The 14,436-nt window shown below is 45.2% G+C and overlaps 1 protein-coding gene across 1 annotated transcript; it reads left to right on the top strand.

Moving 5' to 3' along the window:
- The first annotated feature begins 115 nt into the window (after window positions 1-115).
- On the top strand, window positions 116-13,705 carry ZSWIM7 (zinc finger SWIM-type containing 7). Its single transcript, XM_060081334.1, has 5 exons — window positions 116-219; window positions 2,335-2,356; window positions 5,564-5,666; window positions 11,026-11,130; window positions 12,484-13,705. The coding sequence occupies exons 1-5, from the start codon at window positions 129-131 to the stop codon at window positions 12,601-12,603; spliced, it is 441 nt and encodes a 146-aa protein (XP_059937317.1). The 5' UTR covers window positions 116-128; the 3' UTR covers window positions 12,604-13,705.
- The last annotated feature ends 731 nt before the right edge of the window (window positions 13,706-14,436 follow it).

Here is a 14,436-nt window from a genome sequence, read left to right as displayed (position 1 = left end):
AGACTGCGGCCCGATACCCGGAAGTCCCGCCCCGGAAGTCCCGCCCCTGGCGTCGAGCGCCCGCCGATTGGCCGGGACGCACTCGACGTCACCGCGTCCGCCACGCCCTGACTATCGCGGGATCGGTCATGGCGGTGGCGGCGGGGACCCTCACGCTGCCGGCAGTGGTGGAGGAGCTGCTGAGCGAGATGGCGGCGGCGGCGCGGGACGGTTCGCCGAGTACGGGCTGGAGGCTTATGCGGCGGCGCCGGCGGGGGCGGAAACCCGGGGTACCGGGGCGGGGCGGCTGGCCCCTACGAGGAAGGTTTCTACTGACCTCGTCAGTAGCCCTTCCGTCTCAAAATCTATGTTCGCTCTAAACGAATCCTCTCCTACATCCTGTCCAACGAGCGAATATTGCAGGGCCGCAAACCCGGCTGCAGACGCAGCGACTTGGGGTGGGCGGGGGCGGTTCTGGACGCTGTGGCTGTACCTGTTTTCCTTTGACCAGCAGAGGATGCTCTGTGACCAGGCTCCCGCATCCCTGGGCGTTCGCAGCACACCCCGGTATTGAGAGGGTCCTGATCGAAGTGCATCTGCATGAGAACTGCTCAACCAGCGTCCGAATGGTCATTGAATAAATAGATTAGACCTCAGAACTGCCCCTGCTGGTTCACTTGGATGGCTTTTATTTGAAAAAGACCGCACTTTGAAAAGGATTTATCTTGAGTTACTGTTTTTAAAGAATTGAGAAAAGGAAGCCAACTTTTCTCATTTCAGTTAAAACTAAAGCAGTATATGTGCTTAAAAGATTAGGCCAGCCAGGTATTCAAACATGTTCTGATCCCAGAAGGGGTGGGGGGAAAGCCAGTCTGTTGTCAGCTCAAACAGTGGTTGCCCGAAATGGGCTCTGTGTCTGAATGGATTAATCCATACACTGAGAGTCTTGAAGGGGGCCTGCGGGTGCCCCTGATGCTCAAGACTCAGAGCGACCACTACCACTGACTCACGTTTATTTTCAGCAGAACCGTTTTCTGCTATTTAAAAATCTTTGTTCTAGATAGTCGTACACTCTTCCTGACCCCCACCCTTCAACGATAATTTCTTTAGGTCAATACTGAGTTTACACTTGTGTGACGATGTAAAATTGAGTCACAGCTGAGCCATGCAGGAAGCTAGGATTACGTTTCCTTTCCTGTAACTTTCTGCTTTCTCTCAAAACTGTCATACTTGTGTTTACTTTTTTATGTATCCCTAATTCAACCTCAAACTCTTTTACCAGTGTTCTAAATCTCTACTCAAGATGTTCAGGTGAATGAGATGTTTTATCAATTTCATGTTCCTGCAGGAGTCTCTCCTAGAGCCTTCAGGTGTGCTCTCCTATGGGCTGGCTGTCTCCTGAGATCTCCCTTCACCATTATTGTCTGGGGAATTCCCTTTACCTAAGTTGAGCCTTATATTTAGTTCACCCTACAATTTTCTTTTTCTCAGTTTACTACCTTATTTTATAGAGCACATACTCTAGTACCTTCCTGAAGATGAGCACGAGATGTACTTTTTAAGGCTTTACATGCCTGAAAAAGTTCTTTTCCTATCCTCACACTTAATTGATAGTTTGGCTAGGTATTGAATTATATGTTGGAAATACCATTTCTTCAGACATCTGAAAGCATTATTCTGCTACCTTCTAGCTTCTTAAACTTTCTTTCAAAGAGTCTTATTTTAGCCCCCCTGCTTCCTTCCCACTCCAGAGCCATCTGGTGCCACCAGTTTCTGAGGGGTTTTTTTAGCAGGAGGGGGTACTAGATTCTGAAGGGTAAGTCAGGCTCTGATTTACACTCGGCTCTCCCATTGCTCTCTTAGGATTCAGTATTCTCAGGTCTTGTTAATTATTTTCCAGCTGTGTTTCTCCCTGTCCTCATCCTAGGGAATTTATGCTTTTTAAAAAAATCCTTTTATTATTGTTTAGCAGAATATTGGGAAGTAGTAAAATTTGATGCCCACGTTCAATCCACCATCTTACCAAAAGTCTTTTTGGCTATAGTCTTTTCTCTTTTTTCGATAAAATTATTTATCTTGGCTGTGTTGGGTCTTTGTTGCGGTGCGCAGGTTTCACTCGTTGTGGCTCGCGGGCTTTAGAGCACAGGCTGAGTAGTTGTGGCGCATGGGCTTAGTTGCTCTGTGGCATGTGGGATCTTCCCGGACCAGGGCTTGAACCCGTGTCCCCTGCATTGGCAGGAGGATTCTTAACCACTGCGCCACCAGGGAAGTCCCTGTTTATGGTCTTTTTAAGATGTTTTTGTCTATGGTCACTGGTTTAACACAATTAACTTTCTTTCCATTCCTGTTTTACAGTTCCTGATGAGCATCTATTATCGTAAGTATATATCCTGTTGTATTTGGGTTTTTTTGTTTTAATCATTAATGTGTTTTTTTTTTTTTTTTTTTTTTTTTGCGGTATGCGGGCCTCTCACTGTTGTGGCCTCCCCCGTTGCGGAGCACAGGCTCCGGACGCGCAGGCTCCGGACGCGCAGGCTCAGCGGCCATGGCTCACGGGCCCAGCCGCTCTGCGGCATATGGGATCCTCCCAGACCGGGGCACGAACCCGTATCCCCTGCATCGGCAGGCGGACTCTCAACCACTTGCGCCACCAGGGAGGCCCCATTAATGTGTTTTTAAAGGCCAAATTCTTTCAGCATCAACTCTTGATTTTTAAAAAATATTCTTACTAAACTAGGAACAATATTTTCTTTACATGATTAAAAATCTGTCTCAAGTGAATAACCAACACTGTATTTGACAGTACAAGGCATTCCCTTATTGTCCTAATTGCCACTTTAACATTGCTCTAAAAGTTGTAGCTGTTACACGAACACATGAAATAATGAGAAGTACACTTGATCCTTGAACAACACGAGTTTGAACTATGTGTGTCCACTTGTGATTTTTTCAGTAAATACATACTGTAGTGCTATACCATGTGAGGCTGGTTAAACCATAGATATGGAGAGCTGCTTAAAGTTATACGCAGATTTTCAGCTGCTCAGAGGGTCAGTGCCCCTAATCCCTGTATTGTTCAAGAGTCAGCCGTACGCCTATTTGCAAGGAGAGACAATTGTCATTATTTGTAGGGGACATAACTACTTTTTAAACACCAAGAGAATAAAGTATTTTTTTAAAATACAGAAACTAATAATTATTTTCCTTCATACACAAAGTTCAAACATTAATTACATTCTCAATAGCAAGAAAAAAGTGAAAGCTACCTAGGAATAACTAAACATTTAACTGCACATAAACATTTATATTTATACATATAAATATATATTTATACATATATAAATATACATTTATATTTAAAAACTTATACCAGAGGTTATCTTAGCGGGGAGGAAGGAGGTGCAGTTTAGAAAAGGGCTTTAACTTTTTCTCTATTTCTTAAATTTTTTACAAAGGTTTTACATTATTAAAAAAATTACTACATTTAAAACAAAGAAAATAGGCAAATAATAAAAGAATTCAAGTTACCAAAAGCTAAATTTTACTAGTGATCATAAAAATACAAATTAAAATAATTAAATAACTTCCCATCTATAAAACCTGGGTATCACAGAAAAGATGTTGATAAGAATCTTCCAGATGTTGGCAAGAACATGGAGAAAAGGATAACTGATATCCTGATGGTAGGAGTGTAACTTGGAAGGTAAACTGGCAACTGGGAACAGGAGCTTTAAAATATACATATTCTTTGACCCAGAAGTTCCACTTATAAGACTGTATCTCAGGGAATTAATCATGGATGTTTAAAGACTTTACAGTGAGCACATTCATCCACTATTGTTTATGGTAGCAAAAAAAAAAACACCTTGAAACAATCTAATTATTCAAATTAAATTTAATAAACTCTAATTATCCAAAAAATAGAGTTTGGGGAAAATAAAAGTAATTGATCTTTACAATGGAATCTTTATAACCATTTTAAGTGGTTAAAAGTGCATTGAGATATTCACAATATGTTATAAAGTAGACAAGGCAGGTTAAAAAAATTCTTATTAGATCCATTTTTAAAGTTAATTGGAATTATCTCTGATTGATAAAGTTATTACCAGATTTTGTCTTTAGTTTTCTTTGCCCATAGACAATCATCCTATATTTAATTTTAAACGCTTTTCCCATTCTAACAGTTTGTTATAGTAACAGACTTTGTTAGAAAATGAAGAAGTTGAAGGTTTTAATTTTAAAGCCTTAGTGCTGTCTTCTTATTTTGTGTCAAATCATATGGGTTCTTTAAAACATTAACTTTTTAGTTTTAGTTCAGCCCAGCCATTTTATCTTACGGTTTATAAAAATAACCCATACTTGTAATAAATAAATAAATAAATAAATAAAGTCCTTGGAAAATAAAACATCAAAAGCATCAATAATCATACCAGCCAGTGATAATCACTGTTACAATTTGGTTTATTGCCTTCTTTTTTTTTTTCAACGTAATGTTTTATTTTGAGGTAATTGTAGATTTTCTTAAGAAAAAAATTTTTAACATGATGGAGAGTTTCTAGATATAAAATACAGCGCCCGACCTTTCTCACCTTACGTATTGTAAGAATTTTCCCACATATCACATTTTTTCTGGTACATCATTTAACAGCTGGATAGCCTTTATTACTGATCCATAAAGAACAAATTTAACACCCACCAGATGGTCAAACATGAAAAGGCCTGATGATACAGGTGTTGGTGAGGATGAGAAGGAAACAGAACTCTCATATGGCGCTGGGGGGAGCACTGTTTCCGCGGTGGGAAGCTGTTGGCAGCGCCCATTAAAACTGAAAACTGCACATATCCTAAGACCCAGCAGTTCCGCTTTCACTTACATAACCAGGAAGGACTCTCATATATGTGCACCAAGGGGCATATACGGGGATAACTGAGTATTATTTATAATAGTGTCAAATGGAAACATTCAGAATGTCCATCAATAGAGTACTTTAAAAAAAATAGAGTTTTTAAAACATAAAATGTATTATGTACATAGAATATTATTCAAAAGTTAAAAAAATATATATATATACACACAAATATATACATGCATTATTCTCAAAAGTACACTGAGTGGGAAAAAAAAGTTGCCAAAAAAGCCTACCATATACCTTTTATGTTTTAAAACTTATAAAACGATACCATATGTATATATGTATGTGTGTATATATATGTATGCACACACACATATGTACTGTGTATTATAAAATATAAAAACATTAATAGGAAGGAAACCATCAAATGCATGTGGTTGCCTTGGGGATAAAGGAAGTTGGGACGAATTGGAAGGACTGTGAAGTATAAAGAGGACTTCTTTATCCAAACAACACGTTAACATTTATTCTGGGGGGTTGGTTACATGGGGTCATGTTAACATTTATTCTGGGGGATTGATTACATGGGGTTTTGCTGTATTATCACCTTTTTTTTTTTCCCAAATTAAAATGAACTGAATTTTCAAAAACTGCCGATGGTGATCCTTTGGGTCAAGTCGCAGAGGTGGCTTGAGTCCAGCCATCTGATCTGAAGCTTCTCTGCTCCCCAGGCTGAAGTTTGTCTTTGGCTCATCAGCCGTCCAGGCCTTGGACCTCGTTGATCGCCAGTCCGTCACCTTAATCTCATCACCCAGTGGGAGGCGTGTTTACCAGGTAGGGACCTAGAGGTGGGGATTATCTCCACAGGATTCCCGTAGGACAAAATGTTTTCATGAATCTCTGTGAAAGCTGGTGAGCAGCTCTTGAGTATTTCCTGGGCTTTTGAAAAGCATTGGACCCAACTTAGTAAAATTAGAATATGAGTAGTTATAATATAAACATGACCTGTTAGCTCTACCTGGTAGCGATGTGTAGAACCAGCAATGATGCAGAGAGGCTCTTTTCTCAGGTCTAACAGCACAGTCAACTTTTGCCTTCCTGTCGTTTGATACTAGAGGTACTTTCCCACCCCTCCCCCAAAAAGCACTGACACCGTCACCTTGTTACATTATCTCTTGCTTACAAGCAAAAACCAAAATGTATTTTGAGGTCCTTCCACATGTCCAGATTCATCTCATAGAAATGATCTGTCAAAATTGTTGTCATGAAGTGTTCGTGAAGGCTAAACTGCTGAATTCAGGCAGTTTACTTGGACCTTAGTTTTGCCCACTGGAGCTGAAGGTAGGTAGATTTGTAAAGTAACAGATCAGACTCTTATCAGACTCCGAATTACTTTCATGTATTGATAATTCTCACCAAAAGCCCGGAAAGATATGCATTGTGCCGAAAACTGAGGTGCAGAAAATTAAGTCACCTCCGGCAGCGGGGATGTGTAACGGCCATCCTGCACCGCCTGTCTGTACATCAGCAGTGGGCCACACTCCCCACCCCCAGTTTAGCTACATTAGACAGTGGTACCTGCTGCTGGGATCGAGCGAAGGGAATCTTGTGAATGAAATTAAACAGCAGCAGCGGTCTCCAAAATTTTGTGTCTGGCTTGGAAGGGGTGAAAAAGAAGCTGTCAGCTCTTGTATTTAATCCAGGCCTTGCTGAAGACCAGGAAGGAATGGATTTTTCAGTGTTTGGATTCTGGTTTATTTATGATGACCTTCTCAGAGTTGAGGCCATGTTGACTCATTTTTAGTGAGTGAGTGACTGGGCAAAGCCTCTTGGGTACATGGGTGGCTTTGCCTAGTTAACTTACTTGCTGTTCCACACTGTAGGATGGTGCAGCCAACCTGGCACGTCCTCCTGCATTTCTGCATGAAGTAAGCCGGGGTGATCAGTGCTGAAGGCTGCAGTTAAAACTTTGGGTTGGGGCTTCCCTGGTGGCGCAGTGGTTGGGAGTCCGCCTGCCGATGCAGGGGACGCGGGTTCGTGCCCCGGTTTGGAAGGATCCCACATGCCGCGGAGCGGCTGCGTCCGTGCGCCATGGCCGCTGGGCCTGCGCATCCGGAGCCTGTGCTCCGCAATGGGAGAGGCCACAGCAGTGAGAAGCCCGCGTACCACAAAAAAAAAAAAAAAAAAAAAAAAAAAAAAAAACTTTGGGTTGTATTTACTTAAAAGAGGCTGCTGATTAGAATTTTCTCGTGGTGAACTTCATAGATTAATAATTGGCACTCTTAAGTGATATTGTTTGTACCTGAGGAAGTGTTTCCATCTTCTTTCTAGAGTATTTATTTTTGGTTTTTATGTAGCTAAATTACCCTCAACGGGGAGGGCCTCTGAGTTTTCCCATGTCTTTTAGTTTCAGATTTTTTGTCCTAGTTCCAACATCAGCAGAACCCCTGACCTGCACAAGCAGAGTCCTAACTGTCCTCTAGTTCTGGGATCTCATTGTTAGTTAAAATCTCAAAGACTCTGAAATATTTCAGTTATTGTTGACGTTTTTGTTCCTCCCAGGATCACTGTGACTTAATTTTCATCATTCACATTCTGTATTATATCATGTTGCTTTATTCGTCATAAAAACGCTAACTTCTGGGCTTCCTTGGTGGCGCGGTGGTTGAGAGTCTGCCTGCCGATACAGGGGACACGGGTTCGTGCCCCGGTCTGGGAAGATCTCAGGTGCCGCGGAGCGGCTGGGCCCGTGAGCCATGGCCGCTGAGCCTGCGTGTCCAGAGCCTGTGCTCCGCAACGGGAGAGGCCACAACAGTGAGAGGCCCGCGTACCGCAAAAAAAAAAAAATGCTAACTTAGAATTCTGGCTCTCAGCTTGGACTTTGAATTAAATGAGGCTGTAGAAAGCTTACAGACACCCTCAAATTAACCTCAACGGTTTCATTGTATATAGTAACACAGAAAGAGGTTGGCTTAATTCAGAGGTCCTGTGAGATGATAAAAGTTGAGTCAGACACTGCCTCTTGGCCCTGCTAGTTATTGTTCCATAGGGCAACCTTCTCATACTCTCACTCCCTCCAGGTGTAGTGGAAATCATCCTAAAGTCACACTTACGTTGTTACCTGAGTTGCTTTCTGATAAACTTTGGTCCACCCAGGAACGGGGGTGCGTCAGTCAGGAGGTGCTAAGTTAGGCTGTGGTAACAGTGACCCCCAAATTTCAAAACAAAGTTTATATCTCACTCACTATACATCTCCATTAAGAGTCAATTGCATCTCTGCTCCAAAACATCTTCACTCAGGGTCCCAGTCGATGGAGCAGCCCCTGTCTGGAACATTGCAGATCTCACAGCAGAAAGAAAAGAGGACATGGTATGCCCCCATTTTTAATGTTTCTGCTTGGCTACTCACATTTTACTGGCTAAGGCAGGGCACACAGTCAGCCTGTATCTAATAGGGCAGGAACGTATAATCCTCTTCCCGAGAGAGGCACCGAACTCGGGGAACAGTAAATAATACAGTTCACCACTGTGATGGATGCTAAGAGGCTTGGCGCAGCCATAAAGTAAAACTGTCCCTGTGAGTGGATGACCATCCAGGTGGGTCAGTCACCTTAGAAGCTCACTGAAACCGTAGCAGACTTCCTCCAGGCAAGGTGCACACAAGTCCAGCCTGGGTTTGAGTATCCTCTTTCCTGCATTTCTTTTTTTTTTTTTTTTTTTGCGGTATGCGGGCCTCTCACTGTTGTGGCCTCCCCCGTTGCGGAGCACAGGCTCCGGACGCGCAGGCTCCGGACGCACAGGCTCAGCGGCCATGGCTCACGGGCCCAGCCGCTCCGCGGCACATGGGATCCTCCCAGACCGGGGCACGAACCCGCATCCCCTGCATCGGCAGGCGGACTCTCAACCACTTGCGCCACCAGGGATGCCCTGCATTTCTTTTTTTAAAAGCTCTCTCCTTCTGGGGATAAACATTCCAGGCTCTGAGTGGCTGGACTGGGAGCAGTTCCCGTAAGAGGAGGTGGTTTTTCCATTGAAGCGCGAAGGAAGTGAGTTAGACGGTCCCTGAGGTCAATTTCTAGTTCTAAACGTATCTAACTCAGATCTCTGCCTGATTATTGGGTTCGTTAGTTGTCCACTGCTCGATAAAGAAGAAGCAAATTCAGAACTGACTGTTCGTTTACAGTATTCACTGCCTCGGGCGGCTGAACGTTTTGAGTCCTAGCCAGCCTTTGAAAGGATCAGCAAGGGAGCCTCTTGTAGAAACTCACCCCGTCCCACCCGGCACTCGGCTTCATCCAGAGAGTATTCTGATGGGCTGGGGACCCACCATAAGAAGGAACTTATCAGTGTAGAATTCCAGAGGCTTATGCCTAGTTAAATGTAAATCCAGAGAGAAGAAGAAATCTGAAGTTTTTTATTCATTGGTGACAGTTTGGAGACCCAAGAATTGTTGGTGTCACTGCTGGATGTTGACGGGTTTTCTTGCAGGACTGAGTGGGAAACAATCTGCTTTAATGCTCTCCCTTCAGCCTATGTTTTCCAGATACTGGGGAGATTCCTGCACTCATCCTCAGCGTCCACCACTGAAAACACGTCAGCGCCTCAGGACTGGAAATATGTAACGTGATTTTCTTCACACCTGATTTGTAACTGGGGCTGAAATTTTTAATGGGAAGAGTAGGCATCTTCTTACCCAGTCATGGGCCATTTCTGGTAATCTTGCAGCCCCCAAGGAATTCTCCTGACTTGGTCAAGAAACCGTAGCGACATGGCCGCGTCACGTGAATGCCAGGACATTTGACAAACAGGCACAGCTCGTGCCTGAACACTGCTGTTGCTCGGTTGAAGCCTTACCTGCTGCTTTATTCTCTGTGAGGAGAAAGAAAAGCTCTGGCATTTGTTGCTTTTTAAGTCCTGGCCTTTTCATGTAGATTGCCACCTCAGAGCCTGCAAAACGTGGGAGCCCTGTGGCAACCCCTAAGTGGCGGTTCATGTGAGCTAGCCCTTGGGGTGGCGCCGCGTGCCCAGGACACTCCTTTTGCCAACAGTTTGCAGAATGCTTTTTTAAAAATTTATTTTATTTATCTTTGGCCGTGTTGGGTCTTTGTTGCTGCGCACGGGCTTTCTCTAGTTGCGGTGAGCAGGGGCTACTCTTCGTTGCGGTGCGTGGGCTTCTCATTGCGGTGCCTTCTCTTGTTGCGGAGCACGGGCTCTAGGCGCATGGGCTTCAGTAGTTGTGGCTCGCGGGCTCTAGAGCGCAGGCTCAGTAGTTGTGGTGCATGGGCTTAGTTGCTCCGCGGCATGTGGGATCTTCTCAGACCAGGGCTCGAACCTGTGTCCCGGGCATTGGCAGGCGGATTCTTAACCACTGCCACCAGGGAAGCCCTGCAGACTTAACTGTAGGAATGAAGCCCTCAGCTGTGTCTTTGGCCGCTTTGTGGTGGAGACATAAACAGGCGATTTCTCGTTTGTCCAGTCACACTCCAGATGCAGCGTCATTTCCCTGGACGGCTCCTCCTCACCAACTGACAGCAGGCCGTCTGCTCTTGGACGAGCGTGTTCCCAGCCCTCGTATCTGTGCGCTCCTTCCATCCTGCTGGGGAACAGGCAGATCTGGGCTTGCCGCGCTCGGAGACAGCTGCCCGAGCAGCCGAGTCATCCCGTTACAAGATTCTCTGCTTTCTACATTCCTCCTGTTCTCAGATGCTTTTCAGAAGCCCTTTCCCGTTTTCTTCTGAAGGCCTATCTTTCTGCCTCACCGCTAAGCCTTCACCTGTTTTCAGACTCCCTTCACACGTATGGTGGAAGCTTTAGACATTTACACACATGTTGTGCAATACCAGAGGTTGAGAAACACCACGATGACGTGCAGATGAGGGGGCTTTCTCCTCTGCCTCTTTACTGTCAACCCAGGAGTGGGCCCTCTGAATCACCAGCCAGAGGGATGGTTTAACCCACCCAAAACGCTTCCGTTTTGTCCTGTGGAGTCCTCAAGGGCAGAGCCCTAAGGCAGCGGGAAGGTCCCGCAGGCAGGGAAGTCGAGTTTCCACTTCTGCGGAAGTGTTCCTACGGTTCTTTCGGTTCTTTCCAGCGCAGAGCAGCTCTGAGTCATCAGGCAGATAAATTCGGGGGAAGGGAGTGGTTTTCCAGCACACCTTTCCAAGTCTGATCCCATCTGTCCTTTCCTTTCTAGGTACTTGGAAGTTCCGGTAGAACATACGTGTGTTTGGCCTCTTGTCATTACTGCTCGTGTCCGGCATTTGCCTTCTCAGTGCTGCGGAAGGGTGACAGCCTCCTGGTGAGGATGGGAAGGGCCCCCCAACTGCAGCTGAGCTAGGAGAGAGACTGTGGGCCCTCGCTGCGTCGTTTAAGAGCTGCACAAAATGGGGATTTTACTACATGGGGAAACAGACAGTAGTTTCTTCTCCTTGACTTCAGTTAGTCCTCTCTTTTGGGTTTACCCTCCCAAAATGCCGTGTCATTTTTAGAACTACACCAATTTCCCATTTTAATTTAAAAGGTCACAGATGAAGCTGTGGGGAGGGCGACAGGTAATCCCCAAAGTTGGCAACTGGGGAACTAGTTGGCCCAATAAAAATAGGAACTAAATTGGATGCTGGCAACTTTGCATACCCCCAACTCCACGTCCAGCCTTGAGGTGTTTCTTCCTGCTCCCCATGAGACAGCCTGGCACTTAGCCGTGCTCGACTTTCACGGGGGCAGGAGAGTACATCGGTGCCTCTGCTGATTTCACGGAGTCCAGGGCATCAAGCAGGGACAAGACATACTCACAAAACTCCTGATTCCACAGGAGAAAGCACTACCCAGCCGAGAGCAGGTAGCTATTTTTTGTCTTGCCAAGGAAGAAAATTATAGCACCCACTGAATTCTTCCCCTTTCTTTTACACTGTTAATTACACACCTCGGGAACTGGGTGGCAGGTTGAATGTCCCATTGTACAAGAAGCCACATTCACAGCTGATTTCACCTGTAAAATGACAGGGTTCAGGCAGGCCCTCCAGTAACCTAAGCTGTGTGTGCTATGATACAAGGTCCAGCACAGGTCCTCTCCCCAGAGGTGTTACAGGCCGAGATATGTGAGGGTCCTGCCACCCCTGCCCCTGCCTCCGACACCGCGCCCCGGAAGTCTAATAGCGGTGAAGGGACTACACTGCAGACTCTGAACATGTGTGTAAGATGGGGATAAGACCTATCCCCCTGGGGGGCTTAAATGAGATAATCTTATTATCTCATTATTAAATAATTCTCTCTTATTAAGTGAGATAAACTTTAAGAAGCACTTAGCACAGTACCTCAAGGAACGTTAGCCATCGCTATTAACAGCTTTCTGAAGGCGAGGAAGAAAGAAATATAATTTAGGACTAAAATAAAGAGCCTGTCTCGGTTTTCCCTTGGTTTTACCTGTACCAGCTGGATCTAAACTGTTGCCCCAAACAACAGGCAAAGGAAAACCTCCTTTGTCCCCACTGCCTCCTAGAAGGTGTCATCTTTGTCTGCAGTTTCAGGCAGTGAGTTAGAGGCGCACAGTCTATGTGCCCCACTCCTTTCCTGCTACATGTGATGGTGGTGAGAGGTCTGGGTTAGCCCGGCCCCTCCAGCTTCTAACTGGTTTGTGTGTTTTGTATTCCAGTGCAAGCACCTCTTGGCAGTTTATCTTAGTCAGGTTATGAGGACCTGTCAGCAGCTGAGCGTCTCTGACAAGCAACTGACTGATGTACTATTGATGGAAAAGACACAAGAAGCATCATAAATGGCGCAGATGGAGCATCACTGTCTTTCAACATAGGAGTCCTGTCCAGAGACACATGTAGCTTGTCACGCGTGATTCACGCGGCGGAGACGTGAACCAGACTTCTTGTCGCTGTCCTCTCCCCGCTGGGCTGCAGGAGACATTGTGGGTTGGGCCCAGGATGTGTGTATGGTTTGAAACCCTCGTGCAAAGTCTGAACCAGCCTCCAAGCCCCTTGGGTAGAAAATTTCCAGATGGAATCAAGCATTTTAGACTCCAAAGCCTAACATCATGTCATGATCATAATTAGTCAGATTCTTAAGTGACTAGAGTACTAGTCATTTTTAAGAGGTTGGAACGGTAGGTGAAACAGCAAGCTGAAGTTTAGATAAATAAGCATCAGTCCTTTTTCTTGGGTCCAGAAAATTTTTCTGCAGTAAAAGATGAGAGCGGAGATGTGGCTAAATGGCAGCAAAGATAAAAAGACATCAGGGTTCTGGTTTCAGTGAGCTGCAGAATCTGTGGTGTTGAGGCCAAAACAGCTGATTCAATAGGCTGTATTGTGAGAAAGGTAGTACCTAGGACAAGGAAGTGCCGGTTTGCTCTGCCTGCACTTCTGAGCTTTGTAACAAGCCAGATGAAGGAAGCTGAAGACGCTGCTGGGGATTTCCAGTCTGAGGAAGAAAAGGCTGAGAGATCCCAAGAGGATGCTGGGAGGGAGATCAGCGGGACTCGTCTGGACCCTAAGAGAGAGCAAAGGAGCGATGACGGATGGAAAGGAACACGAGACGGATTTCGGCACAGGATGGAACTTTTCACGGGGAAGGCTGTCCACAGCTGGAACGGGGTCCTAGAAGGACAGGCTTTCCTTGTCTCTCTAGGGGTTCGTGAGCCTGCAGCATGCTCGCAGGGTTACTGCGGAAGGAATTGAGTCGGCGGCCAGACAGGTGAAATAGATGGCTTTGCAGCCTCGGACACCATCCAGCCCTGTGCCCCGAAATATGAGGCGCTAATGAATGACTGTGGGAAAGGCCGCAGGTGGCACAGGGCTCTGGGGTGGCAGAGCCTTCTCTCAGGTCGAGGTGTGGCGAATAAAACCTATCAAGACTGTGCTACTTGGCAAACTTGGGCTCGGGTGTAAACTTATTTTAGAATAAAGAACAGAAAGTAGGTGAGCTCTGCACAGCAAGCCGGCGCAGCACCCTAAACTGTATTTTTTTTTAAGTTTTATTTTTATTTCACCTCATACATAAACACAATTCTCTAACTTTCCTTAATAACATTTTCACTTTGGATTCCAGCAACTTGGCCAAACTGGAACTTAGGAGAGAAGTAAAATTCACTCTCTAGCTCTGGAAGGGGGAAACAGAATCTGGTGGCGGAGGGATCCCACTTCTCCAGTTTCTTCCTTTAGGGTAGTTTGCTGTACATGGAAAAGATTGTCACCAAACCTGTCATCTGATGACATTCTACTTAAGAACTTATGAGCCTGTCTTTCCCTAACATGAAAGTGCCTTGATTGAAGAATTATACTTTTAATTTTCCTGGTCACCTTCCTCAGAACAAGTACATATTTTTAGTATGTCCAACTTTTTCCATCGCCTGCTAAGTTAAGTATTTGTATTGTAATAGTTCACAGTGTTTCACAGTAAAATAGTTTCAGTCATTTTCTACCATGAAAGAGGTAGACTCTTAAAAAAACAAAACTTCCTTTTACAATCCATTCAAGTCGTCAGCATCATCAGCAAGAGCAGCCAGAGAACCATAAACACATCTGCCGACCCTCAGAACCTACTTGTAACGTGTGCATATTAACTAGGTACGCGGTACCTCCAGGGAAGTGCTCCGAAGAGG

The sequence above is a fragment of the Mesoplodon densirostris genome, chromosome 18 (assembly GCF_025265405.1).
Source record: "Mesoplodon densirostris isolate mMesDen1 chromosome 18, mMesDen1 primary haplotype, whole genome shotgun sequence".
Lineage (NCBI taxonomy): Eukaryota > Metazoa > Chordata > Mammalia > Artiodactyla > Ziphiidae > Mesoplodon > Mesoplodon densirostris.
Note: the sequence above shows the minus strand (reverse complement) of the source record. Positions and strands in the feature narration are given on the sequence as shown.